Raw genomic sequence first — 25918 nt, 5'->3', positions numbered from 1 at the left:
TTGGCGATTGGCAGGGCACGCTAAGGGAACATTTTCGCTACTGACACAGTCGCTTGCCGTAGAATTTCTTTACCCTCCGTAACCATCACCAAAAACCGAACATTGAAGGTTTCAGTCTCCGCCCAACTTGCGGTTAAATTGATTGATCTCTCGTGTTCTTACACTGCACAGTGAGTTGTCTTCTCTTGCCTTGCGCGCGATCAATTCACTAACTCACCAACCGCAGAAACAAAAAACCATCAAAATGAAGCACCTCGCAGCTTACCTCCTCCTCGGCCTCGGTGGCAACACCTCTCCCTCGGCCGCCGACGTCAAGGCCGTCCTCGAGTCTGTCGGTGTTGAGGCTGACAACGACCGTCTCGAGACCCTGATCTCCGAGCTTGAGGGCAAGGACATCAACGAGGTATGTCTTTCTGTGAATCGGTCTTCCGGCGAATCATAACTAACAACACTGCAGCTCATCTCTGAGGGTACCTCCAAGCTTGCCTCCGTCCCCTCGGGCGGTGCTGGTGGCGCTCCCGCTGCCGGTGGTGCTGCTGCTGGCGGCGCTGCTGAGGAGAAGAAGGAGGAGGCCAAGGAGGAGGAGAAGGACGAGTCCGACGACGACATGGGCTTCGGTCTGTTCGACTAAGCGCCTCGCCTCGCTACGACCGTCAAACGAATTTCCGAGCAGAGACTATTACGGGTTGGGTGCGCGGCTGTCCGCCGACGTCTTGACTGGCGTCCGGATGACTTGTCGCTGGTCGAATTGGGGGATTTTCTAGGTGGAACACTACTTGATACGACTCATGATCAATGACACCCGCTTCATCGGATCTGAAATATTTCGTGTGATATTGCTTAGGGAACTCTCTGCACTCAACGTGTCGCTCACATGTTCTTGACCAGTATGTGCGTTTCGCATGGTGATCGAAGTGTGCGCGGCTCGTAACTTTGTCAAGTAGTCGCCGGTTTAGATCAGGTCAGTAGTCCCAACGCCCCGATGGCTTGAGCAGCTATGTTCTGCAAGGCTGTGGGTTCGGACTGCTGCTCATTGTCGTATGTCAGCCATTGAGTAGAGGTCAGCCATCATAGCGAGGAGGAGCACCTCATCGCCAGTCGTGTTGGTGTCATGTTTGATCTCATTACTCTATCTGGAACATCAAAAGTCATCTCACAGAAAGATACCATGCGCCGTTGATTGTTTGAAACATATCTCATGCCCAACCCACTAACCGACACGTCTTTCTACCAGATGACAACGTTCAGGCACTTTGTGGGCCATTTCATGGCTCCTTGCAACCATAACGGCGCTCTACTATCTGATGCCTGGTCGCTATCTTAAGACCACGGCTCTCGCAGTGACTCCACGCTCGTGCCTGCGCATGAAGTACTTTGATACTAGATGAACAAATATTTGCTCAAAACTTGTGTGTTGATTCACTTGCAAATTTTGGGGTATCTTTCATTGCTAATTGCTGCCTCATTCTGGTCCGAACCCAGGCCATCCATCCTTCTGTTGGAGGGTCACCAAGTTGATTCGACTGCGCATCTGCACTACCACTTGGCCTTACTGAGTCTTTGTCTTTGTTGCGTAGCTTGGCAGCAGGTCGCTATCTTTGAGTAAACGCCACAAACACCAGAGGTAGCACAGGCCAAACCCGGCGAATCCGACACCTACGTTAGCGACGGTCCACAGGTCGGACTTGTGTAGAGGCGGCGCTACATAAGCTTCAGCAACGTGCCATGCAGCCATGGCGGCATAGAAAAGGGTATGGAGTGTGGCGGTGCCGACCTGCGACCAGCCGCCAAATCCTTCGTCAGTATATACACTCCACGATGTTGGTGGAAGTCCGAGTAGATACGACCAAAGCAGCGTGAGAACGGCATAAGGTATCCGTAGATCCACGCGTTTCAGCAGCGGAAACATGGTCCACGCACCCAGGATATTGGCAAATCCGACCCACGATCGAATGTCTCTGTTCAAGCCTTGCTTGCCAGCGAGGAGCAGAGTCATTGGCATCAATGGCAGAAGTACACTCTTCTCGTGCACCTGCCAGCTGAAGAGAAAGAAGCCCCATGCGGTAGCGGCGAACGCCAGGGGCATTGTGGCCTTGCGTGGTCGGAAGAAGATGATGATGTTGGGGGGGACGATTGCTAATAGCGTCGCTACCAGCGCAGCTTTCTGGAGCAGCTCTGTCGGGTAGTTCTTGATCTTGAGCACCACATTCAATGCACACCAGAAGTTCGCGACTTTGTCCTCAAAGAGGCCTCGCGAGAAAGGGAACACGCGGTGCAAAACCTGCACGACCATTTCCACGACAGGATAGTAGAAGGTTCCGGTGTCAATGTAATCAGTGAGCCAAGCCAGTATAGGCAGAGGTGGCGGGGGACCGTCCAGATCGGACCGCGAGCCCACACCGCGGTATGTGTCATATATAGTACCAGCGACGAGCGGTAGGACAAGCACGCCATAGGTAATGGCAGTGACTAATGCGATGCCAAATAACCTTGAGAAGTTGACCTTGGGGAATGTGCATCTGCCAAGAAGATAGGCAAAAATTGAGAAGGCATAGTACAGCGCCATTTGCTTGAACATGAGCGCCCCAACGAAGAAGACGGCCGACCACTTGTAGCGCTCAGCGAGTAGACTGGACATACAAGCCATCACTAGGCCGAGCATGACTGTGTTGTACTGGAAGTGCACGTGGTCGATCAGAATTGTCCCAGGCTGCATGAGAATCGCGACAAGCCCCACGGTAGCCGTCCATATCGACACCCCAGTAAGGCGTCCGTAGCGGCGCGCGAAGACAACGGCGGCAGGGACGTATATCAGGTATTCTGATACAATGACGGTTGCTCGCATGAAGATCTTGAGGTTGGGGTCCTGAGAACCACGGGAGCTGAAGAGCGCGAACCAGTCTGGGTTGATGAGGGTTCCAATCTTGCCGAGAACCCAGCTATGGTACGCCGTCAACGGCGGGTAGTCGAGGCCCCACCACTCAAGATCATGGAAGTACCATTGCGAAATGGGTAGCCGGGTCGTGATCTCCATCCAGTGTCGTTGCGCCTCGTAGTCACCATGCATTGGGGGCTTTTCGAAACCTGCCAGGGTGAGCTGAGAACATGCGCATTTCACATAAGTGGAACTGACCAGAATAGCCCCAAAGACCAGCTGCCCATCGAAACAGTCCCACCACCATGAGGATTAATGGCAGAACCTCCCATTGCGAGGACGAGCTTCTTGCCGGCCACAGGAACGCGGCTAAAGGAAAGGAGGGCGTTCGAATCAGGGTCTCTTCTCGGGTCCGAATGACGCGATCGATGTCTTCCTCGATTTTCTTGCCTTTGCGGCGAGGCTTCCGGGTCGCGGGGCTTTGGGCGGCCATCGTTATGGCGTTGGCACGAGAATTGGAGAGCTCGCGATCCGGGAGAGCTTGCGAGGTTGCTCAAGCGAGATTCCTCCATTAAACATTGGTCCCTGCGTTCCATCGGATTTGGCGGATGAAGTCCGGTGCGGCGTACTGTGTGCATTTGTTTACGCACGTATCTCCGCACGGCTCTTCGGGCTGACTCTGACATCAGTGCCTGCATTCAGTTCACTTCTTGGTGACGAGACGGATAACTGGTAGATTGTATCCTAAGATATACTCATACCAACCAGACGGCTTCTTTAAACGCGGAAGGCTCTGGCCTTACCTTTTGCCCACAGCATCAACCCGCCCTGTGGCTTTCGTCGCTTTTCAAGATGCCATACCCATTTGCACTGCCCACCACGTCATCGTTCTCGTTCACAGCTTGCTTCGAATCTGATTCTCATCCATCCTTGCCGCTCTGCGCAAACACATATCGAGGAGTTGCCAAGGATGCGCTCAAGAAACACAAGCGTCTTGATCCAGCATCACAGGTTGGGCACCTACCGAGTGTCAGGACTGCCCTGCTGGACTATCTTCCCTACGTGCTGGCTCTCAATGCCGGACTGTACGACCTTCCCCTCCCGACGGGCGAGAGGATACGCGTGAAGCCTACCGCACAACCGAGCATCAAATGGAGACCAACGCTCAATGGAGACTTTGTGCAGGGTCGGGACAGGTCGCGGCTGCGGTGCCACTCTTTATCACAGGAGTCAGCCTTTGTCATGTCGGCGATTGGGTTCACTTACATCCTAGAGGCAAGATCAGCTTTGCAGCCTTTGTATTCCACCAACAGTGAATTTCTTGGGGTGCAAGAACGTACGACGGCCATCTCCACCGCGACCAAGAATCTTATGAGTTCGGCCTCGGTGTTCAAGTGGCTCGGCGACACAATGATTCACACTGAGAAGACAGGCCCGCACAAGGAAGTCAATCAAAAGTTTTTTGTTGACATTGCCCCGTCCACCGTGTCAGCGATGGCTTCACTATCTCATGCCGAAGCCACACTACTCGCGGTTCTCAAGGATGACCCATACCCTGCAGCTGTTGCCCAAGATAGGAACAAGAACGACAAAGAGTGGATGTTCAAGTCGCCCGAGATACCCAAGGTCCGCGCTCCCCTCTATGCGCGCTTGTGCTTGGCAGCATCGGAGCATGCTGCGCGAGCCTTGTCATTGGCACAGTCTAGTGTCCAAGAGTCCACCAAAATGGACAGTAACATTCTCAAATACATGGAGGATTTCAGACGCGTCAGTCGAGCTAAGGCGTGCAGGTTTTTGGGTATAGATGCCGAGCTCGGTGGGCAAACAGCAGACGGCATCGGATGGCTTCAGGCCGGGCTGCAGGAGCTTGGCGTTGACGTCAAGAGCTCAGGAAAAGGTCTGAGTCTCAGCAGCTTGAAACGCGAACTAAGTGAAATCATGGAGGACCGCCGGGTTGACAAGGAGAAGGCATGGGGCGCTGATGCGGGCCGCTTGGAGGAAACTCGCGTCATTGAGATGTTGAGCAACAAGTGGAACAAGATCAACGACACAGTAAGCACACACGAAATGTATGGGGCATAATTACTAACAAGAACAGATGAACACAAAGCCCATCCCATCGATCAACACAATGTTAGCCAAGATACCCTCAGGGCGCGAGATACATGCCATAGCAGACTTTCAGCCGCCCAGTCTGGACCGCGCAACACTGAGCAACATGCAAGGTGCCCCGGACCCCAATGACGACTTTGTCGGTGACTTGAGCTCGGAAGACGAAGTTTTGAGTCCAACAGGGCCTGCTGTTGGCGCCTTTCCCGGCACAAAGGACAGCTACAATCGGAGTGCAAGTACTGCGCCCTCGACCACGTACTACTGAGCACCCCTCAAATGCACGGAATCGGACCAATTTCATCGGGCTTACGTACAATTACTCATTGACACTCGGAGACTACTTCAACACATGAATAATCCTCTCGGCCCCTCGGCAGCATATGACAGTCTCAAGGTCGCCAGCGAGAGCTTGCCTTCGACTCTTTGCGGAACGAGTAAGTTAATGCAACCCCATCGTGTTACCCTCGCCCTGTATTGTAATCTTGGCGCATACCTGCTTCAAGGACACGAAGCGATGCAATGCTACCCTGGATACTGGACCTTCCCCGGATTCATTCCGTGTGGGGTTGTCGGGCGACAGGGGTTCCCCGGAGATGCTGTCTCAGGGGGCCAGGGCACACTGTACACTTGTCGGGTTCTTCGGTACCGAGCACTCAAGGGATGTAGAGCTCGTTCAGGCTTCAGACCATCTGCGCTTGCCGGATGGCTTTTTCTGTTGCAACAACGTGAGAGCTCTACCGGCATGAATGGGTATAGAAAGCAGTTCACTCAAGAGTACTTTAGCATCGCCTTGTTCGCTCACGACGATTGGTGCGAATCAGTTGATATGCACAGGGCACTCCATGTCAATACTACCTCAACTTCTATAGCCACACCACCAAGGATGGAACGCAAACAAAAGTCGACTCGGCTTCATGTGATTGTCCAACATGTTGCGTCAGACGTCTTCTGATGAGGATATGTGAGGGGTAGAGGCGGAGACGCAACTGGATCGGTTGCAGTCTGGGGGGCCAAAGCGAGGACAACTACATACACAGGAGCATATACACAACTATAAATTGACCCCGATTCCCCGACCTGGACTACTATCACATCCAAACTAGCACAGCATCAGCCTCTTCATCCGTCTTCAATTAAACCACCAAACTCATCATTATGCAGTTCCAGATTATCGCCACTGCATTCCTCGCCACGCTCTGCGCTGCTCAGGGTGCTCCCGATCTGGAGGGTCTCCCTGAGTGTGCCCAGTCTTGTTTCGTCGACAACGTCCCCATCTCTGGCTGCGACGATGCCTCCGACTTTGCGTGTCTCTGTGGCTCCTCCGAGTACATCAACAGTGTCACCACTTGCGTTCTCGTTGAATCCGGATGCTCTCTCACTGAAGCGTAAGTACAGCCCTATCCAAGTGTTGCCGCTCAGGGTTTGACGTTTTCCCCAGACTTGAGGCCAGAGGCTGGGCGCAGGACACCTGCGAGGAAGCTGGCGTCCCTATCTAGATGAGTGGAACCATGCCATGCTCTCAAGCCTGTATGCTCAAAGACTTTATGAGTGCGCCACAAAATGGTACCATCGTTATCGGACATGTGTGAAAACGGGCTTGACCTTTATTTGAGTGTGCGGAGGATGGCTATTATGCTTACAAGCCTTGGATTGCTTGGTCGAAACATTCATTTCAACCTCACGTTGGACAAGACCCTGACTTTTCAAAACACTCTTTTCACTCTATTACTTACTTTTCTGTATCTTTCCACCTTTCATTACATTACCGATATTTAAAGGCATGCCTGGGCTAGTATTCATTGACTCTTCCCGGGTCTCGTCAAGCTCTTGCGAGCAGACACGAGGCGATCCATGCCAAGCTACCCGTCATGCTCAAACGAGCAGTCCTCGAAGCGAGTTAATTACCAGACGGTCGTCACCTTGGTCTTGATGGGCTTGGGGCAGGGAGTCGACGTGGTCGTAGGCGCAGCCGTGGTAGACTCGGTGGTCTTGGGGCAGGGCTTCATAGGCTTGACGGTGGTCGTGGACTCAGCAGTGGTCGTGAACTGGGCAGTGGTCGTGGACTCAGTAGGCTTGGTGCAAGGCTTGGTGGGCTTGGTGGTCGGGACCTCAGTGGTAGAAGCCTCAGTGGTCTTGGTGCAGGGCTTGGTGGCTTCAGTGGTAGAAGCCTCAGTGGTGGAGGCCTCGGTAGTCTTGGTGCAAGGCTTCGTAGGCTTGGCGGTGGTCGTGGACTCAGCAGTGGTCGTGGGCTCGGCAGTGGTCGTGGACTCAGCAATGGTCGTGGACTCAGTAGGCTTGGTGCAAGGCTTGGTGGGCTTGGTGGTCGGGACCTCAGTGGTAGAAGCCTCAGTCGTCTTGTTGCAAGGCTTGGTGGGCTTGGTAGTTGTGGCCTCAGTGGTCGTTGCCTCAGTGGTCGTGGCCTCAGTGGTCGTGGCCTCAGTGGTAGAGGCCTCTGTAGTCTTTGAGCAAGGCTTCGTGGGCTCGGCCGTGGTCATAGCCTCCGTGGTGGTCGGCTTCAACCACTTGTGGATCCTCTCGGGGAACTTGTCAGCGATTTGCGCGATGGTGTTGCGCCTGGCCGAGTCCATTTGAGCCCAGCCTGGCTGCATGCCGCGCTTCTCGTTGTCGTAGTCGGGCTGGTTCGTGGGACCAGCCGCGGCCAGACCAGCAATGCCGGCGACGAAGAGTGAGTAACGCATCTTCACAAGCGGTGAATGAGAGTACAGTTATCAAGCGAATGAAGTCTGAGTGAGTGGTGATTCGGGAGGGAACAGTGGCAGGTTGGACGTGATTTTCGATGCCTTAAGTACTCGGATGGAAATTGACCATGACTTATTTGCGTGGGCGCCAGGAGCATGGCCCCAACTAGACGCCCAGTGGTCCGGCTCGTCACACCAGTCTTGTTGAGACTCTTCAACCCGAAGTCCACCTCGCAGATGGCGAAACGACGCCAAGGTACTTGAAAGTCTCAAGGTCGGTGCCCCCAGAGCCCACGCGGCAAGGCCACGCTCATCAGAGCTTCGCGCCTTCACTGTCCCACCTGCTGAAGGATATAATCGTTCCTGACGCCCTAAATCTGGGATATACCTCAAGTCCACGAACTCATCAGATGTGGAGTGGCTCTGTTGTTTGTGCACGGTTCAGGGCGAGCGAGGCAGCCAAAGGCATCAGAACATACCACGTGAACCTATTAAATCATGTCCGCATCCAGCAGGCTAAGGCTAAGTATATTCTGGGTTCCATGCGCAAAATACCTTGGTAGGTTATCGCAAAGCTGAGTGGCTTGGCGAATCTTCTATGGTCGGGCCGGGGGGAGCACAAGGAGCGACAGCCCAGTGGAACATCTTGAGCGTGTCTGCCACCTTGTGCATGTGAGAATGGTTAGGGACAAATGCCTGGACGTAGAAACTCAACAGTAGTCCCATTGATTGTTGACAAAGGGGCCGCGCGATGCGAAGTTTCCATCGTTCGGGTGAAGTATGACAAGGTACCTTACCTTGATCGAGTTTATCGATATCCGCCTACACTTCTGCTATTGGTTCGCCCGGTACCCGGTCCTGATTATGTCAGCGTGCTTCAGCCGCCAGCGGATTTGATCTCACGAATCCCGACGCAAGGCGAGACAAGACGACTTGGGGGCGTGGTCCGAGCTTTTCTATGGGAAATTCGATCAAGAGTGCTAGCAAGGCCAAGACCGTGATGCTGCATTTCCTCTTTGATGGTTCTTAGCGGTACGTAGGCTGATTGACGATTTGAACCGTCAGCCGCTCTCCTCTGTTCTTCACGGCGGTCACTTCACGCATACAACCCGAACCGTCGCATCATCGAATCCAACTCTGCCAGCATGACGGCTGCGCGAAGCAGCGCAACCCCGTTGCGCATGGCTACAAAGGGCAGGTGTTGCATCTGCTGACGTTCCGCGCATCTACTGACTTGTTAACAGTGCAAAGACTATCGACCGCAGCTTCGAGCCGTATCACATATCCAACGTCCTGTGCTCGTCGACGGCCTGGCCGTGCATACTCGACTATGCCCGCGCCGAACAAGTTCACCTACAGCGTCGCGGCATCCTTCATTGGCAAGGACCGACCATTCGACCCTTCGCAACACGTCTTCCACTTCAATCCATATCACCGCCAGACTCTCCCGTCGTCGAAGCCTACCACACGGCCCGATTCCGGTCATGACGCATTCTTCGTCAGTCATGTCAATGACACAGGTTCCACAGCTTTCGGCTTGGCCGATGGTGTTGGAGGCTGGGTTGACTCTGGGGTCGATCCGGCGGACTTTTCGCATGGGTTCTGCAATTACATGGCGGAGGCAGCGCGGGGGTACACACCACAAGAAGGTCGAAGGCTCTCGGCACGGCAATTGATGCAGCAAGGGTATGACGCCGTGTGCCGCGACAGGAGCTTAAAGGCCGGAGGCAGTACAGCCTGCGTTGCCATTGCAGATCCAAGCGGAACAATCGACATTGCGAACTTGGGCGACTCAGGATTCCTGCACTTGCGACTGAACGCGGTCCATACAGTGTCCGAGCCACAGACGCATGCGTTTAACACGCCATTTCAGCTCAGCCTGGTACCCCCAGCGATGGCTGCGCGTATGGCGAACTATGGGGGCCAGCAGCTATGCGATCTGCCGCGCGATGCCGATGTCTCGAAACATGACCTTCGACACGGCGACGTGATCATCCTAGCGACGGATGGTGTCCTGGACAATCTGTTCAACCAAGATATCCTGCGCGTGGCTAGTCGCGTCATGACATCCACGGGCGCTTGGCAGGCATCTGAGAAGAGCGGGATGCGTATCCCAGATACATTGAAGCGCTACACGGACGCGGTTCAGGATGAGAACGGCAAGCCAGTCACTCTACAAAGCATGCTCGCCACAGCCCTCGTTGGCGCAGCGAAGCGAGCCAGCATAAACACCAGAGTTGACGGTCCGTTTGCCAAGGAGGTCCGCAAATACTATCCCCAGGAGAACTGGAGAGGCGGCAAAGTCGACGATATTTGCGTCGTTGTGGCTGTGGTGTCCGAGGAGGGCAACCCCAAGGCCAAGTTGTAATGTAATGGTACCCACCATTGTGTTCGCGTCTATAGAACGGGCATTTCATGATCTCGATGTATGTACTCGGGGCATCACGGGAGACAGGGGCATATCGAGACGGCGTTGGGCGACCAAGACTTCGACAGCTGGCATTTTGGGCTATCTGTTTAGGTGTTTTGACTTTGCATATCGATAGATAGCTTTCACATGATATTAAACGCTCATGTTTCGGCCGCCGGGGGTAAAATGGCCATGCGTGCCAGACAACCAACGTGCTGCTTCTCGCTGTGAGCGATTCTCTAGCCGGGGCGTTAGCAAGGTCCCGCTAAATCCGATTTTGTTGGAATCTCTGGCGGGTTCGCCATGCGACGCTAAGCCATGATTTGCACGGCGAATGTGAGAGAGTTGCCAAAGACCAGGCAACATATCGCCCACCAGTCTGGCAATATGTCAGTTCTGGTCGTGCCGCTCTTGGGCCCTGATGGATGAAGATCAGGCAGTGGGACGTCAACAACAGGTAGATTCACATGTGAAGCGATGATCAAGGCTGGGTTCCCGGATCTTTTTTTCTTGGGGTTGGACCAGTTTAGGTATGTGGTTCATGGTGCAAGAATTAGGATTCGGCTTCGTTGATATCGCACGGTTCGCACCTTGCTGTTTCCAAGGAGTCTTGGCGATATATTTTTACCTGCCTTGCGCATTGTAGATTTTTGAGCCCTGATGCTTTTTTCGTTAATTCGGCGACGTTGAACCATTATGTTTCAACACGCAGAACATTTCCATTAGATGAATAGAATGGTGACTACCCTCAGAACAGACATATACTAAGCAATGTAACGACCCAACACCTTTCTGCTCGCGTCAGAATATAGACTGGGAGGTGTTCTTGTGTGCAAGTGAATGTTATACAAAGATCGTGCCCCGATTGTGTGTTGGTCGTGCCATGATTTAGGGTAGTCAAAGTAATGTCTACCGTAATAAACGACCAGACTCCAGAGTCGGATGTCCAGCATGATGTCATGATCGGGACGATTTCAGTCAACCGACATCGCTATGGAACGGTAATGGATTCTCAAGATTCTACTCATTTTCAATATCTGCAATGTTTCAAGGTGCCTCTAATACAAAATGGCTGAAATTTACCTGGTAAGTCGAAATGCTCAGCGGGCAGAAACAGTCTTTTAGGTTTTAACGCATCCAGGCTGGTGCGGTAGCCGCCTTCACAGTCGACCTCTTGGTCTATCCGCTCGACACATTGAAGACGAGATATCAGAGCCAGGATTTTATAAAAACAGATGCGAAGGCACCGAAGCCTTTGGCATTCAGAGGCCTCTACCAGGGCGTCGGCAGTGTCATCCTAGCTACGCTCCCAGCTGGTCCGTTGCCACCCGGGTCCTCTGGACGTCACGATGCTAACGACGTATAGCTGGCATATTCTTCTCTACCTATGAGTCGGGTAAGAGGATATTTGGGGAGGCTCTGCCGATTCCCGACCCATTAGTCCACTCGCTGGCGTCGTCAGTGGCTGAGATGGCTTCCTGTGCGGTGCTGGCACCTGCGGAAGTCATCAAGCAGAATGCCCAAATGCTGCGAAGCAGCCAATCGGGACCAAATCATGAGTCGACATCATTGCGGGCCTTTCGAGAACTGCGACGTGGAGGTACAAGGAGGCTATTCACAGGTTACACTGCGCTTGTGGCGCGGAATCTCCCCTTTACAGCTTTGCAGTTCCCCTTGTTTGAGCACCTTCAGTCGACGCTGTGGAAGCGAAGGGGCGGTGAGCCTGATCTGAGAGAGAAGAGTCTACTCGAGACGGGAACAATCTGTGGTACGAGTGCAGGTACGGCAGGTGCCTTCGCGGCATGGATCACGACACCAAGCGACGTCGTCAAGACGAGGATGATGCTGTCTGCTGGCGAAGATGGAGAGGGCAAGTCGGCGAGCGAGACGGATGGAAAGACTAAGAGAGGCGCTTGGGCTGTGACGCGGCAAGTCTGGAACGAAAGAGGCCTGCGCGGATTCTTCAGGGGTGGGCTCTTCAGGTCTGCCTGGACAGCCCTGGGGAGTGGACTGTACCTGGGGACGTACGAGACGTCAAAGGTGTGGTTGAAGAGAAGGAAGCCAGGTCTAGACGATTCAGTCGGCATGTAAGGTATGTGTAGTCATTCACCTCAAGCTGAGCTTAAAGCATGGGACTGCACGGCGATGGCACACAGCAACGGACCAAATCGGATGAAGTCGCCAGCCAACAACAATCATATCAAATAGTAAGGCTCAACTTCAGACGAGAACCGTTGTGGACTCGTGTCTGCCCCCAGTGACCGGGTCAGCCCGTTTTCCGTCCTCTATCCTCCCTCCACCTCTTCTTCTGCACACTTGTGCTTCATTCACGCACTGATCTCTCGAACCCGAGCGAACACTACGCTTATGTACGTTGATAACGGTATGTCGAAACTCTCCGGCATTTATGTGCTGAAACAAGGCCAAAACCACTCACCACTTTCACCTACAGCGCGCTATTCTATTCTTCGACCCCTCGGCGCGACAATGGAATCGGGGATGCAACGCGAAGAGACCGCTCCTAGTTGGTGCTGCCTCCCTCAAGAGATTCGCGGCCTGATTCTTGAAAATGCAGCTGGACATGAGTCGGGTACAGCATCGTATGCCGCCGTCTCCAAGGAATGGAGGGCTTTCTTCGAAAAACAGACGTTCCGTCGACTGAAGGTCAAGGCCCATGATATCAACATGCTCGCGGCCCTTTCCGAAGACCATCGCCGTTGCGTGCAGCACATCTGGCTCGATTATGATTTCCCTCCCGTGGCTTGTATTTATTGCCTTGATTCACCGGAAGATATGCTTGGATATGATGAAACCGACGATGGACTGGAGGCAATCAAAACATTTTTTGCCCCATCTGTAACGGAAAAGTTTGGACACACACTAAGCCGCCTGTCCGAAGCATTGCGCGAATGGCCTCGCACAGTCCCTGGCCTGACTCTTGAACTGAGTGGACAACCACTAAATGCCGATGATCACTATGGTAAACATATCTGCTTTGGCAACAACGACGCTGCGGAGCATGCCGTTGCCGACGGACAGGATCCTCTCGCGCCAATCGACACATCCACCTGGCATGACCCGATACATGGGTGGACGCATGGAACACCTGACCCAGATTTTATCGAGGATTTGTCAACACGGGTAAGGGGTACAGCAGTAGCTTTCGACGATTCCAGCTTTCCACAACTAGCCCGGATGTGTTCGGTCACCAAATTTGTGCAGCGACGACAATTTCACACATACGATTGGGGAGGTTTGATATGTAGCCTTTCCTTTCTACCTCAATTAAAAGAGGTGGTCTTCGAGAGTTGGGGGTCAGCTGCATTGTCCATGTTAGCAAACGGTGAGCACCGTAATCTTTCTTTTTGCCACCAAGCTTCTCAGAGTACTGACGTATCATTTTTAGATGAGCAAACATGCTTCGACCTTCTCAACAATGTCATTCCCCTGAAGAGATTGACACTTTATAATCAGCCTTTAGAGCTCGACGGAAGTGAAGAAGCATTCCTGGAGTCCGTATTCGCGCTCTTGGGCGACGTAGCAGCGGCGAGAAAGAGGCACAATGTGAGGATAGTAAAGAGCCTCGGCCAACTTTCGACAAAGCTGGATCATCTTGCCTTGTCATTCGCGATAGATGCGGACAAATTCTTCATCCAATGCGCCAAGGAACCGACGTGGACCTGGCCCGATCTCCGCTCGCTCATGCTGACTTGTAAGGACTTGGGCGGCCCAGGGCAAGCTCACCGGTCTAAAACGCTGATGACAGCTGCGCGAGTTGTTCGGCGTATGCCACAGTTGCAACAGCTGGTGCTTTGGTGGGCTTTTCCTGAAGCAGCTTGTGTGTTCCTATTTGATCGACGACACAGCTCGCGATATGATGTTCGGTCGGAAGTGTCGATTACATGGCGCCGAAAAAACCTTTCAGAGCTGCCAAAGGAAGTTGTCTCGACCTGGCGCGGAGTCGCACAGATGCACGGCGCGTTGGACATTGAGGTGATTAACGAGGATCTACCAAGCACTCCCTTCTCGTCACAAGCGGAGGCTATTCATGCATTGAGACTACCAGAGGGCATCATTGACCCCGTGTCTCTTTGGCAGATGCGAAGGGAGGCGAACCGGAACTGGCAGTCATCTGCCTAGCGAACAATTCGGTACCGAGTGGGAACAGCCATTGGGAAACATGAAGATGCGTTTCTTTTTGTGATGCGGGAAGTCAGATGGTATGGCAAATGGGAGTGTTGTGGGGGGCTTCTGTGCTTCTTTCAGGTATTTTGGTAATGATCACCGCGAAGCACCTCGATGGAACTATGCCTTGGGTGGTATACGATTCGACATAGGCGAACGTAATTAAAGACGCCTGGACAGAAGTGCAGTCCTAAATCGGAGCAGAGTTTGGGCCAGCCTCGAGCTCCCTCAATATCTCAACACTAGCTTTCAGTAATGGCGGCAGTGATAATAATCAGACCTTCTGAAAAGGTGACTTGACCAACATCACTTAAGTATGCAGCTATCTCATGCGGGACATGCAAGGCACGCACATCTCCCGTGAGGCCGGTTGCGAGGGACTGGTCAAGGGTGTCACACCTGACGCCTTGCTACAGCGTCACCCAGCGATTCGACGGACAACCAGAGGGAATTGACACCTCGGCATACAAGCAAAGAGTGCCAGACTAGCGCAAGCCATCATTTTTCGACTTGCGGTTAGCCAGAGGGCGAATGAAGGTTCTGGTGTGAAGGCTCGACGGCCGGTCCGGGCTTAGTCAAGCACCTAGCACGTCATCTTCCCAAGCAGCAAAAGTCGGCATTGACTCGCGCAATCCAGGGAACTTGGTTCATGTGCGGAATTTTCAGCCTCTCCAATACGCGGAACACCTCTCATAAAGTGCGAGATGATTGTTCTTCACCGCTTCCAACCCCCTGAGGTCTTCTCATGCAAGGTCAACGATCCCCGGCAGGCTAGGCACTTATATGTACTAGCAGAGACAAGCCCCGCTCCCCCAGGACTACGTCTGAAACCCTAGCGACAATCCTCATCAGTCCAGCGCTTCATTGGTCCGCGGTTGCGTGCCTTTTCACCCGTCTTTCCTAATCTGGAGAAGTAGCGGACAAAGGCTGTGTTGTGGAGGACCGGTGTGTGCGCCGTTGTTCGAAGCTCTTGAGTATCCAAGTGACGATTTGTGGACTTTGACGATTCATAAGTAGAGCGAAGACCCTTATGCAAGTCCTGACTAAAGGTTGTTTATGGCTTACACAGGAGTTTTGGTCCAGAGAGACACCTTCGGCAGGCTTTAAACCGGTCCTGTGTCTGTCTTTGGCCTTGACCATGCGTATTCCTGGACGTAAGTCTGACAGACTACGAAAATTACACCTTTGTCCTTGATATTGCGTGATTTGAACTGGGACTCGAGACTTTTGTATATCAGCTGGTCACCTACTGAAGTCCTTACTCTTTCTTCATTACCGTGCTCAATTCCTCAACACGAAACCCGACCATCAGATTCAAGGTGACAACCACACTTGTCTCATCACCCATCACCACCAGACATCGGCGCAATGGCCGTGCAATTCACTGACGCGGTCCCGGTCCCGGTCCCGGTTTCCGCCAGTAAGGATGATGTGGGCATCACAGTGGCATCTCTGTCCAGTAGCAGCGCAGGCACACCAAAGCATAGCCGTTTTCTCATCCAGTCACCATACTCGGACGCAGACCATTTGCTCGACCTGGAGACATTAGATCAAGAGAATGCTCTCCTGGCACGTGCCTTGACAGTGATGCAACACACTCGCGAAGACTATGCCACGGCGCCATACGAGGACTCCTTCAACTGGGACGACATCTTCGTGGAGCTGAAGCGACTGGTGGCGGAAGAAGGGCACAGCTTCAAGCAGACGAGCTTCTATGTCGTGGCCTTTCGGTCACAAATCAAGGCTGAGACTGAAACCTCGCACTTGGGAGCATTGGACAAAGCGGCTCATGCTGAAGCGGTCGCGAGCGGCGGATTCCTCAAGTATGTTTCCTCTTGCAACAGATGGAAGTCGCTTTGCTGACATGGAACAGATACTGGTTTGGACGCCCGAATGCTGATCGGAGGAATCTGGCTACGTGTCTCTGGCGCTCACGCGAGAATGCGATTGCTGGTGGCCGGGGCCCAGCGCACCGCAAGGCGGCTGGTTCGACAAGGTCACTGTACTCGCACTGGAAAATTGACCAGCACCGCCTGACAATTGGCGAGAACGCCAAAAGCTGGGAGATCAGCCAGTGGGACTGAGTGCCTCGAACTAGAAATTTGATAGAACATGGACTAACGTATGGGGAGCATGGCGTTTATACCCGAGCGAAGCTATGAGATTAGATGAGACCGTTTTAGACAAAAGAAAGGATACAATGAAGCATGATCCTTGAGCAGCGCGTGCCAGATGGCACCTGACGAATGTGGCTATCAATCATTGTTCATGAAATGCAAGCTCAAGATGAAAAGGGGACGTCAATTGTCGATGTTGAAGCGCGATTGAGCAGTGCAGAACCACAAACCGCCCGATGAGGCAATTCTGCCAGCCCTCACCGCCCACTCCCACAAACACCCACAAATGACAAAAGTTGGACAATTTCCCCTCCGAGCCGCCGTGAAGCAGTTAGCCGTATCACGAATCTCTCGACGACTCCCACGAACGCGCGCTGCTCTGCTCACGACTCTCGATCGCATTTCTCCCAAATCACCCGAACTCGAGATCCTCAATATGACGGACGCTCTCAAGGATGCGCCTTTCCAGGCGGTGCAGGTTGATGCTCTGGTCAGTGCCCCACCATGATGAGCCACATATTCAATCACGGGCGCACAACACGCGCGACATTGAGGATACTGAAGGTCTTGAGTATGATGGAAGGGCTAATATAGCTGCAGGTCGCTGTGAAGATCAACAAGCACTGCTCATCTGCTTTCCCCACCACCGCCACCGGTGCCATCGTCGGCATGGACCAGAATGGCGTCCTCGAGATCACAAACTCTTTCGGCTTCCCCTCGACTGATGGCGCCTCTTCCGACTCGCATCAGAACGACGCATCCGCCGCGGCGGCTGCTGCTCCCCGCCAAAAGTCCAACCAGACGTACCAGAACGAGATGATCCGTCACCTCAAGGAGGTCAACGTCGACGCCAATAATGTTGGGTGGTACACCAGCGTGACCCTGGGCAACTTTGTGAACATGAACTTTATCGAGAATCAGGTGCACTACCAGACTGCCAACAACGCGACTGTTGCGCTTGTGTATGACGCCAGCAAGAGCTCGCAAGGCAACCTGGCTCTGAGGGCCTTCCGCTTGACCACCTCGTTCATGACCGCCTTTAAGGAGGGCAAGTTCACCACTGACATGTTAGTACCATCCTGTTTGTCCCCAGAATGAGCTATGCTGACACGCACACAAGCCTTCAAAAGTCAAAGCTTTCCTACAAGGATATCTTCGCCGAGCTCCCCGTGACGATCCACAACTCGCATCTCCTCACCTCGTTCCTGCACCAGATCCCCGGTCTGCCGTCGGAAGAAGACATTGAGCCCCCTGTGTCGTCCGCCGACCTGGAGCGCGACCAGGTGCAGGCACCCCTGCACCCGTCCATCGATATGCTGGATCTAGCCATCGACCCCTTCCTGGAGAAGACGTGCGATCTCCTGATCGAGAGCATCGAGTCGCACTACACCGACCTCAACAACTTCCAGTTCTACCAGAGGCAACTGGGCCGCGAGCAGACCAAGATCTCCCAGTGGCAAGCCAAGCGCAAGGCCGAGAACGCCCAGCGTGCCGTCGCCAAGCAGGCTCCTCTCCCCGAGGACGAGTGGCAGCGTCTGTTCAAGCTGCCCCAGGAGCCCAGCCGTCTGGAGGGCATGCTTAACGCCAAGCAAGTGGAGCAGTACAGCAAGCAGGTGGACGGCTTCACGGCCGGCATCAGCGCCCGGATGTTCGCCGTGCGGGAGAACCTGGCGCCGCAGTAATGGTCGGCATAGGAAGTCGCGGGGGGGATGGAGAAGACTTTTAGAAAACCAAGGAAGCGGGTTTGGACAAAAGGCCGGCCACGGCTGGCTGGCTGGTTGCATTTGGTGGCGTTCCGGACTGTGGGATAGGCTCTTATACATACAGATGACGCGTTTCCGTCATTCACTCCAGTGGTAGACTTATTAGCGACTGCGAACGATATGATACTCCACTACGAGAAGACATGATGAGCCTGCCCGAGTCTGGGAGCTCCAGTGCAGTCCCTTGATGTCCGCACTCCGCACTGTAGCCAGGCATGACCCCGCTTAACGCTGAATGAGGATACAGCGTCAAGCTATGCTGAGTCAAGTTTGCGAGGAGAACAAAATCACAAACCTGCCCTCCACGAATTGGCTCGACACGAATTGGAGTCGGTTACTCACAATGGAACATATGTTCATGGTTGCTGACTTGGCCAGTCTTGGTGAGGCCCACGATGAGGCGGCAAGCCCAGTCAGGGTCCGTTGCGGGGTGCACGTGTGCGATAAGATAGGGTCTCTGTTAAGTTTGCAGACCACGCCAGATTTCGATGCTCATGTTCAAAGCCATTCAATTCATCTGTGTGTATTGTTTCTTCACGACAGCTCAGTCTTGAAATGTGTCCTTCCTCTCCAGTGCAATCCCGCGTCCAGCCGCTGCTGGGTGGCTCCAGTCGCCGCCAGATTACCTCGCAATAGGATGGGAAAGAACAGTCGGATCATGGACTGACTGGATGTGCCTGAGGGGCGCCCCGCCCGCTCCTGCCACCCACCGCCCAAAACTTTTGCCCCTCTATTGAACCCCTCCAGATGCCCCTCCATCGACCAACAGCGGCTCTACCTCGACCAGTAGCAAGAGGCTGCGGCATTTGCTACCTCCAGTCACTGGACGTTAGGTCCATCCCGTCCTGTAGCAGTAAGCTCTGCCTGCTGCTTTTATACTTTGCGTGCAACCTCGACTTTTTTCCTCTCCTTCTCCTCTTCCCTCTCTCTTCTCCTCCATCCTCCCTCATCTCTTTCTTCTTACAATTGATACCCCCATACCACCTCTATAACCCATCATGTCTGCCCCCGCCTCCAAGTTCAAGGTCGCCGACCTGTCCCTCGCTGCCTTTGGCCGCAAGGAGATCGAGCTCGCCGAGAATGAGATGCCTGGTCTCATGCAGACCCGTGCCAAGTACGCTGGCGACCAGCCTCTTAAGGGCGCCCGCATCGCCGGTTGCCTGCACATGACCATCCAGACCGCCGTCCTCATCGAGACCCTCACCTCGCTCGGTGCCGAAGTCACCTGGACCTCGTGCAACATCTTCTCCACCCAAGACCACGCCGCCGCCGCCATTGCCGCCTCGGGCGTCCCCGTCTTCGCCTGGAAGGGCGAGACCGAGGAGGAGTACAACTGGTGCCTCGAGCAGCAGCTCACCGCCTTCAAGGACGACAAGAAGCTCAACCTCATCCTCGACGATGGCGGTGACCTGACTGCCCTCGTCCACTCCAAGTACCCCGAGATGCTCAAGGACTGCTACGGTGTCTCCGAGGAGACCACCACCGGTGTCCACCATCTGTACAGGATGCTCAAGGAGGGCAAGCTCCTCGTCCCCTCCATCAACGTCAACGACTCGGTGACCAAGTCCAAGTTCGACAACCTGTACGGCTGCCGCGAGTCCCTGATCGACGGTATCAAGCGTGCTACCGACGTCATGGTGGCCGGCAAGATTGCTGTCGTCGCTGGCTTCGGTGACGTCGGCAAGGGCTGCGCCATGGCCCTCTCCGAGATGGGCGCCCGCGTCCTGGTCACCGAGATTGACCCCATCAACGCCCTCCAGGCTGCCATGGCCGGCTACCAGGTTACCACCATGGAGAAGGCCGCGCCCCAGGGCCAGATCTTTGTCACCACCACTGGCTGCCGTGACATCCTGACCGGCACACACTTTGAGGCCATGCCCAACGACGCCATTGTCTGCAACATTGGTCACTTTGACATTGAGATTGACGTTGCCTGGCTCAAGGCCAACGCCAAGTCGGTCCAGAACATCAAGCCCCAGGTCGACCGCTTCCTCATGCCCTCGGGCCGCCACATCATCCTTCTCGCCGAAGGCCGCCTCGTCAACCTGGGCTGTGCCACCGGTCACTCCTCGTTCGTCATGTCCTGCTCCTTCACCAACCAGGTCCTTGCCCAGATCATGCTGTACAAGGCCTCGGACGCGGCCTGGGGCAACAAGTACGTCGAGTTCAAGAAGGCCGGCAAGCTCGATGTCGGCGTCTACGTCCTCCCCAAGATCCTCGACGAGGAGGTCGCCCGTCTGCACCTGAGCCACGTCAACGCCGAGCTCAGCACCCTCAGCAAGGTCCAGGCTGAGTACCTCAGCCTCACGGTCGAGGGTCCTTTCAAGAGCGACATGTAAGCTGAAAATCTCTGGTCCTTGTATTTGTACACGCGCTGACAGCATCACAGCTACCGCTACTAATTGTATGTAATCTAACGGTTACCCCTCAACGGGGGCCCACGTGTAACGACGTTTTCCTTTGTTCTCTCAACTAGGCGATAAGGGCAAAATTTGTGGATTCAACAGCATGAAAAGTTTTGCATGGCGAAAGGGGCTATACACCGAGAGGAGACAAATCTCCCGGAATTTTGAAGAAAGCGTCTAGAACGGACTTGGGTTTAACACGGTCCAACGAATATATTGATGACCCTCTATTTGTGCTGTTTCTCTACCTGGTCCTGTGTGGATGTTGGCAAGATCCTCGTTTCACGATGTATGGCACTTACAGCTCCTTTTCCAGCTCCCTCTGCTCGGGGACGATGCTCTTGAGCTTACCCTCTGTGACGGCCTTTTTGGTATTCCCAATGGCCCAGCGCTCCATCTTGTCCAACGTTTCGATGGTGTGCGTTCCCATGTGCGGGACAAGCATGACCCTCTCGTTGTCCAGGAGGCCAGGGTGGATCTGGGGCTCGTCTTCAAAGACATCGAGGCCAGCGCTGAAGATGATGCCGTCGTTGAGGGCGTCCACGAGAGCGGCCTCGTCAATGACGGCACCGCGCGCCGTGTTGACGAGCACGGCTGTAGGTTTCATGAGGGCGAGCTGCTCTTTGCCGATGGTGTGACGGGTGTGTTTCTAGTCTGTCGTCAGTTTTCGATCTAGACTCAAATGGCTTCAGAACTCACGTTCAGAGGCAGGTTGAGACTGAGCACATCACTCGTCCTGAGCAGGGTCTCAAAGTCCACGTACTTGGCCCCCTCATCGTGTTCGGGACTCAGCTGCGTCCTATTGTGATACTGCACCTTCATACCGAACGCCCTCGCCTTGTCGGCCATGTTCCTACCTATCCCGCCCATGCCCAGGATACCCAGAACTTTGTTCCTCGGGTCGTGGCCCAGGGCAGCCGCCTTGTCCCCAGACCCGCGCCACTGTCCCCTGCGCAGGTTGGCCATGCCCTGGTTGAAGTTGCGAAGGGCGCCAAGGAGGAGGAAAAGGCCCGTGTCGGCGGTCGAGTCGTTGACGGCCGTGGGCGTGTTGCTCACGCAGATCTTCCTGTCGGTGCAGGCGGCGACGTCGATCTGGTCGTAGCCGGCGCCATTGTGGCAGATGAACTGGCAGCTGGCGGGCAGGGCGGCGATGAGCTCTGCGTTGAAGGGTCCCGTGACAGAGGCGGATTGGAAGGTGCGGTAGACGGCGAAGAGGTCGATAATACCGGTGATTTCTTTTAGGAAGCCCTCGCGGGAGGACGAGGAGGGTGTGACTACTTGAGCGTGTATTTTCAGCTCGTCCCACGCATCGTAGGCACTGGGCGTGGTGTTAGTAGGTCGCTCTGCGGGGGTTCGTAAGAGACAGACGTCTCAATGGCTCCTAGTAGAAGGACCTTGGGCTTTCCAGAGCTCATGATTGCAAACAGATTGTAGATTAAGCTGTGGGTTTAGTTATGAGAGGGTTTGACACGTTAGCTCCCAGCCAGCTTCTTATCTTGCGCAATGCTTGCTTGCCCCCTCCGATGGCGCTCAAGGTGCTGTCATTCGTCACGGTGGGGGCTAGCGGTTGCCAACCGGCAGAGCACATGGCCCGGCAATGGCGATCGTCGCCTGAACGGGGGGGCTACCGGTCTAGGCTATAGGTGGAGTGCGCAGAGACGAAGATTCCTGGTTAGTTGGACTGCCAGAATAAATCAACTGTAGATGGCTATGCAAAGACAAAGTAAATATCTAGATGCCAGGTAAAAGGTCCCAAACAGCCACGCCAAACGCCGTGTCCCAATTTGCCTCGATGCCCCATGCCTACATGAGCAGCCTCCAGGCACCGAGTAGCACAGCCGCGAAACCAGTGCAGACACCCATGAGCCACTGGAGGGTCTGGAACTTGACCTGCTCGAGCTTCTCGCGCAGGGCGGCGACCTCCTGCTCGATCCTGGTCTCGGTCTCCTTGATCTTGAGCTCCTGGCCGACGGCCTCCTCCCGGATGCGGCCCTTTTCGAGGTTGAGATCGAGGCGGACACTGGCCTGGGTGCGGCCAATCTCATCGCGCAGGCGGCTGTTGAGCTTGGCAATCTCGTTGCTCAGGCGCTCGTGGGTGCTGCGCGTCGTGTTGGACTCTGTCGAGTCGGCCGAGAGCAGCTCGGAGCGCAGCTTGGCAAAGTCGACCTTTTGGGTGTACGTGGCCTTGGCGGCGTCCTCGCGCAGGACCATGGTCCGCGTGAGGTTCTGGATGGACTCCTCGATGACGTCGTTGAGGACCTTCATCATGGCCACCGACTGCTCCGTGGTGAAGCCCTCATCCTGGAGGCGCTGCACGAACCGCAGCGTGTCAAAGTGGTGGTCGCGCGACAGGGGCGCTGTGGTGTGGAACGTGGCCCTCTGCAGGATCGGGCTCAGGTGGCGGGAGGGGGCTCTGTGCCGTGTCGACGTCGGCGAGGAGGCGTGCTGGTGGTACGAGGCTCGTTGTCCTTGTCCTTGCCACTCGCAGGAGGACCGCGTCTGCTGTCGGCCCACGATCCGCGAGGTGAAAGAGGACAAGGGCGCCGCCGCTGTCCAGCTGAGACGAGGCAGAAGGAATTTGGGTAGCGCTTCGGCCATGATTGTACTCGGCGCTGACATTTCAGCCGCTGGATGGTGAGGTAATAAGGAGCGTGGTGTTTGGAGGATGGATGCTGGGAGCTGAGCTGGAGAGCAGAGGAAGATTTGGCAGAGGGAATGACGATGATCTTGGGCTGAGGCACGCTCATCATTGGGTAGATGGTTTGAGAATAAGCGGGGATCGCGGACCAAGTCAACCGACGTCGGCTCACAGCCGAACAGCACCCGTCGTCTTTCATCAGAGTCATCAATCACTCTTTCCTTTGTCATATGACCCAGTCGAGGAATTAGGAGTCTGAGGGCTCGGTAGGCGGTTCAGTTGCGCCGATGGCAGCAGCCTGGCCCCAAAGGCAATGCACACATTGTCGTCGCTCTCAGATCGAGCTTGAGAGCTTGAGGCCTTGAGGCTGCTTAAGGCCATCAGTTCACTTGCTACGACAGATAAGACAGATAGAAAAAGCCAAAATGCTCCCCTAAACATCCGCTGCAATCTGAGCCAACTCCCTTGAATTTAGACCGCCCTCTGCAGCCTCACATAGCAGTACTCTGGCTTCTGCGTCAGCCCCTCGACCCGCGCATAGCTCGACAACGCCTCTGGGCACGCCAGGAACTCAAAGTGCCACACGAGCATGGTGACGAGCAGCTTGAGCTGCACATAGGCCAGTCGCCGTCCGAAGCAGCCTCGCAACCCTGCTCCAAAGGAAAGCATCGGCCCGGCCTGGCTGTCGTACACCATGTCCCCCTTGTCGTCCTTGGTCAGCCACCTCTCTGGCTTGAACAGGCCAACATCATCTTCGTTCCAGTTGGGGACTTGGTAGGAACCTCCCGCCGCTTGGTCAGAGCCGTACGATTTGCTGGCGTTCTTTGTCTGGCTCGGGGCGGTGATACTAGGACCACGCTGGGCCATGATCAGCAACGTGCCCTTTGGAACGTGGTGGCCGAGGAGGGTCGTGTCGCTGTTGCACTGGCGCTCCAGGAAGGTTGTGGTGCCGCCTAGACGGAGAATCTCCTCAATTGTCGCATCCAGCAAGGGCACGCTCGCCTTGGATATCTCGCTGTGCGTGGGCGCGCGTCGCTCCTGAACGGCAGATGCATGTGCGTCCCTCAGTGCTTCGCGAAGGCGGCTTTGCGCTTCAGGGTGATCGGCCAGAAGTTTCAGACCCCATGATATCGTCGTGCTCGTGGTGTCGTGGCCAGCGATAATGAATCCAGTCATCTATCAGCGGCGGTCAGCATGGTCCAAAGCACGTGGCACAAGCAGACTCGCCTCGTTATCCATTGTTTCGGACCAGAACACGGCCTGTCGGCCATCCTTTTCTGCAAACCGTCTCTCACGGTCCACCATGCAGTCCACCGCCGAGCGGAAACTGCCGCTCTTGTCTTTCTGCTCCTGCATCCTCTGCACCGCCAACTCGACCTGGTGCTTGTTGAGGCTCTGGCGTAGAGCGCGCTCTCTGCGCGCGGACGGCTTGGACCAGTACCACCACCAACCAAGGCGAGGCCACGGCCATTGTCCAACTTCTTTGACTGCATCCGCGGAATGCAGGAGCGCCATGATAGTGTCGTCCACGGGCGCCTGCTGGAATTCCACCACGGCTTGTCCGTCTCTCGTTGCGGGTTGGCACACGGTGGTAGTGGCCGTCTTGCTGTCACGCAGCGCCGACAGCTGCGGATCGATGCTGCGATGGCTGAATCCCTCACCGTATCCAAACTCTATCACTCCATCCAGCGCGGTGAAGAAGACGTCTTCCGCCGCGTCAAACGGCTTGCCTTGGGCCATGTCCGCCTTGCACTGCCACAAGGCGACCAGCTTCTCCACGCTGCGGTACAAGTTGGGCGCGGCCGTGTCATAGAGAAAGCTCGGGCTCATGAGATCCTGCAACAGACGTCGGTGGGCCTTCCACTCGGGGCCCGTCTTGAGGTTGATTTGGTGTTTGGGGAGGATGCCCTTGAGAAAGTCAATGGACCAGTCCGACCGATCCCACTCTTTCCTGCGCATCATGACGTCGCTGCTCTCGTGGAAGTCCATCAGCAGCAGCACGGGCCTGCCAAAGGGCACAAGGAAGACCTGGCTCAGGGGTCCGGCGCCGCTGGCGTAGGCGCGGGTGATGAGCCAGTCGAGCGGTGCCTGGCCTCCCTTGCGGAGCATGGCGGGGAGGTCGCCAAAGAGACTGCGCGCGCCATCCTTGTCATAAGGGATGTTGGGGAACGGACTCGGGAGGAGGAATCGGTGGAGGGCATAGAGTAGGGCCGGCAGTGCTGCCACGAGGCACGCTGTGGTGTAGCCGGGGAGATAGAGAGGCACCATAGTCATTTGATACTGGCCTGAGATGGCTTTGACGGGGTCGAGATACGAGCAGACAGGCTTACACGAGCTCTTATACTAGACGCAGACGCAATGGACACATCACCAGATCGGTATCCCGCGGACCCCGGTCCCCGGAAGCCGGTAGGCCGGTCGCGACGGGCTCGTACGATGGAGGGTGGCTCTGCCGCCCGGCACATGAACGGGTTATTTGTTTGACAGGGGACCCCGCATGCTTATATAGAATGAAGTGCTTCAGCCTAGTCGAAGCACACAAGGTTGACTTCCAGAAGCATGTAGTGGGCACTGGAGATGGAGAGAGGATGGGCCAGACGGGCTGGCGGGTAATTACTTCGTTCAAATCTTCAAAACCACACCCGCAGGAGGTTAATCACCTGAGAGCCCAGCGAGGGTGAGACTTGGCTGCATAATTATAGACGCAACAGGTA

At 55.1% G+C, this 25918-nt stretch overlaps 13 protein-coding genes across 13 annotated transcripts; 8 read left to right on the top strand and 5 right to left on the bottom strand.

Moving 5' to 3' along the window:
• Positions 1 to 244: 244 nt before the first annotated feature.
• On the top strand, positions 245 to 631 carry J7T54_005737 (60S acidic ribosomal protein P2; the record flags this gene model as incomplete). The annotated part of the gene is made up of 2 exons (XM_051508271.1): positions 245 to 403; positions 458 to 631. 2 exons carry the CDS (start codon positions 245 to 247, stop codon positions 629 to 631), a joined length of 333 nt encoding a protein of 110 aa, XP_051360563.1.
• Positions 632 to 1549: 918 nt separating this feature from the next.
• On the bottom strand, positions 1550 to 3067 carry J7T54_005736 (dolichyl pyrophosphate Man9GlcNAc2 alpha-glucosyltransferase-like protein; the record flags this gene model as incomplete). Its single annotated transcript, XM_051508270.1, has 1 exon — positions 1550 to 3067. The coding sequence occupies one exon, from the start codon at positions 3065 to 3067 to the stop codon at positions 1550 to 1552; it is 1518 nt and encodes a 505-aa protein (XP_051360562.1).
• A 660-nt stretch (positions 3068 to 3727) lies between these two features.
• Positions 3728 to 5252, top strand: J7T54_005735 (BRO1-like domain; the record flags this gene model as incomplete). The annotated part of the gene is made up of 2 exons (XM_051508269.1): positions 3728 to 4927; positions 4974 to 5252. 2 exons carry the CDS (start codon positions 3728 to 3730, stop codon positions 5250 to 5252), a joined length of 1479 nt encoding a protein of 492 aa, XP_051360561.1.
• Positions 5253 to 6142: 890 nt separating this feature from the next.
• J7T54_005734 (CFEM domain-containing protein) lies at positions 6143 to 6483 on the top strand (the record flags this gene model as incomplete). Its single annotated transcript, XM_051508268.1, has 2 exons — positions 6143 to 6372; positions 6426 to 6483. 2 exons carry the CDS (start codon positions 6143 to 6145, stop codon positions 6481 to 6483), a joined length of 288 nt encoding a protein of 95 aa, XP_051360560.1.
• Positions 6484 to 6888: 405 nt separating this feature from the next.
• On the bottom strand, positions 6889 to 7686 carry J7T54_005733 (uncharacterized protein; the record flags this gene model as incomplete). The annotated part of the gene is made up of 1 exon (XM_051508266.1): positions 6889 to 7686. One exon carries the CDS (start codon positions 7684 to 7686, stop codon positions 6889 to 6891), a length of 798 nt encoding a protein of 265 aa, XP_051360559.1.
• A 1330-nt stretch (positions 7687 to 9016) lies between these two features.
• J7T54_005732 (Protein phosphatase-like protein) lies at positions 9017 to 10054 on the top strand (the record flags this gene model as incomplete). Its single annotated transcript, XM_051508265.1, has 1 exon — positions 9017 to 10054. The coding sequence occupies one exon, from the start codon at positions 9017 to 9019 to the stop codon at positions 10052 to 10054; it is 1038 nt and encodes a 345-aa protein (XP_051360558.1).
• A 1110-nt stretch (positions 10055 to 11164) lies between these two features.
• J7T54_005731 (uncharacterized protein) lies at positions 11165 to 12187 on the top strand (the record flags this gene model as incomplete). Its single annotated transcript, XM_051508264.1, has 4 exons — positions 11165 to 11182; positions 11238 to 11412; positions 11463 to 11696; positions 11757 to 12187. The coding sequence occupies 4 exons, from the start codon at positions 11165 to 11167 to the stop codon at positions 12185 to 12187; spliced, it is 858 nt and encodes a 285-aa protein (XP_051360557.1).
• Positions 12188 to 15649: 3462 nt separating this feature from the next.
• Positions 15650 to 16365, top strand: J7T54_005730 (uncharacterized protein; the record flags this gene model as incomplete). The annotated part of the gene is made up of 2 exons (XM_051508263.1): positions 15650 to 16104; positions 16155 to 16365. 2 exons carry the CDS (start codon positions 15650 to 15652, stop codon positions 16363 to 16365), a joined length of 666 nt encoding a protein of 221 aa, XP_051360556.1.
• Positions 16366 to 16684: 319 nt separating this feature from the next.
• J7T54_005729 (Eukaryotic translation initiation factor 3 subunit H-like protein) lies at positions 16685 to 18080 on the top strand (the record flags this gene model as incomplete). Its single annotated transcript, XM_051508262.1, has 3 exons — positions 16685 to 16888; positions 16999 to 17465; positions 17519 to 18080. The coding sequence occupies 3 exons, from the start codon at positions 16685 to 16687 to the stop codon at positions 18078 to 18080; spliced, it is 1233 nt and encodes a 410-aa protein (XP_051360555.1).
• A 1079-nt stretch (positions 18081 to 19159) lies between these two features.
• Positions 19160 to 20563, top strand: J7T54_005728 (Adenosylhomocysteinase-like protein; the record flags this gene model as incomplete). Its single annotated transcript, XM_051508261.1, has 2 exons — positions 19160 to 20496; positions 20551 to 20563. 2 exons carry the CDS (start codon positions 19160 to 19162, stop codon positions 20561 to 20563), a joined length of 1350 nt encoding a protein of 449 aa, XP_051360554.1.
• A 301-nt stretch (positions 20564 to 20864) lies between these two features.
• On the bottom strand, positions 20865 to 21981 carry J7T54_005727 (putative 2-hydroxyacid dehydrogenase-like protein; the record flags this gene model as incomplete). Its single annotated transcript, XM_051508260.1, has 3 exons — positions 20865 to 21215; positions 21266 to 21884; positions 21935 to 21981. 3 exons carry the CDS (start codon positions 21979 to 21981, stop codon positions 20865 to 20867), a joined length of 1017 nt encoding a protein of 338 aa, XP_051360553.1.
• A 388-nt stretch (positions 21982 to 22369) lies between these two features.
• J7T54_005726 (uncharacterized protein) lies at positions 22370 to 23185 on the bottom strand (the record flags this gene model as incomplete). The annotated part of the gene is made up of 1 exon (XM_051508259.1): positions 22370 to 23185. The coding sequence occupies one exon, from the start codon at positions 23183 to 23185 to the stop codon at positions 22370 to 22372; it is 816 nt and encodes a 271-aa protein (XP_051360552.1).
• Positions 23186 to 23675: 490 nt separating this feature from the next.
• Positions 23676 to 25478, bottom strand: J7T54_005725 (uncharacterized protein; the record flags this gene model as incomplete). The annotated part of the gene is made up of 2 exons (XM_051508258.1): positions 23676 to 24380; positions 24507 to 25478. The coding sequence occupies 2 exons, from the start codon at positions 25476 to 25478 to the stop codon at positions 23676 to 23678; spliced, it is 1677 nt and encodes a 558-aa protein (XP_051360551.1).
• Positions 25479 to 25918: the final 440 nt, after the last annotated feature.

Source organism: Emericellopsis cladophorae, assembly GCF_022114955.1.
Source record: "Emericellopsis cladophorae strain MUM 19.33 chromosome Unknown NODE_42_length_200762_cov_115_829016, whole genome shotgun sequence".
In the NCBI taxonomy this organism is placed as follows: Eukaryota; Fungi; Ascomycota; class Sordariomycetes; order Hypocreales; family Bionectriaceae; genus Emericellopsis; species Emericellopsis cladophorae.
This window is presented reverse-complemented; position numbering and strand designations above follow the sequence as displayed.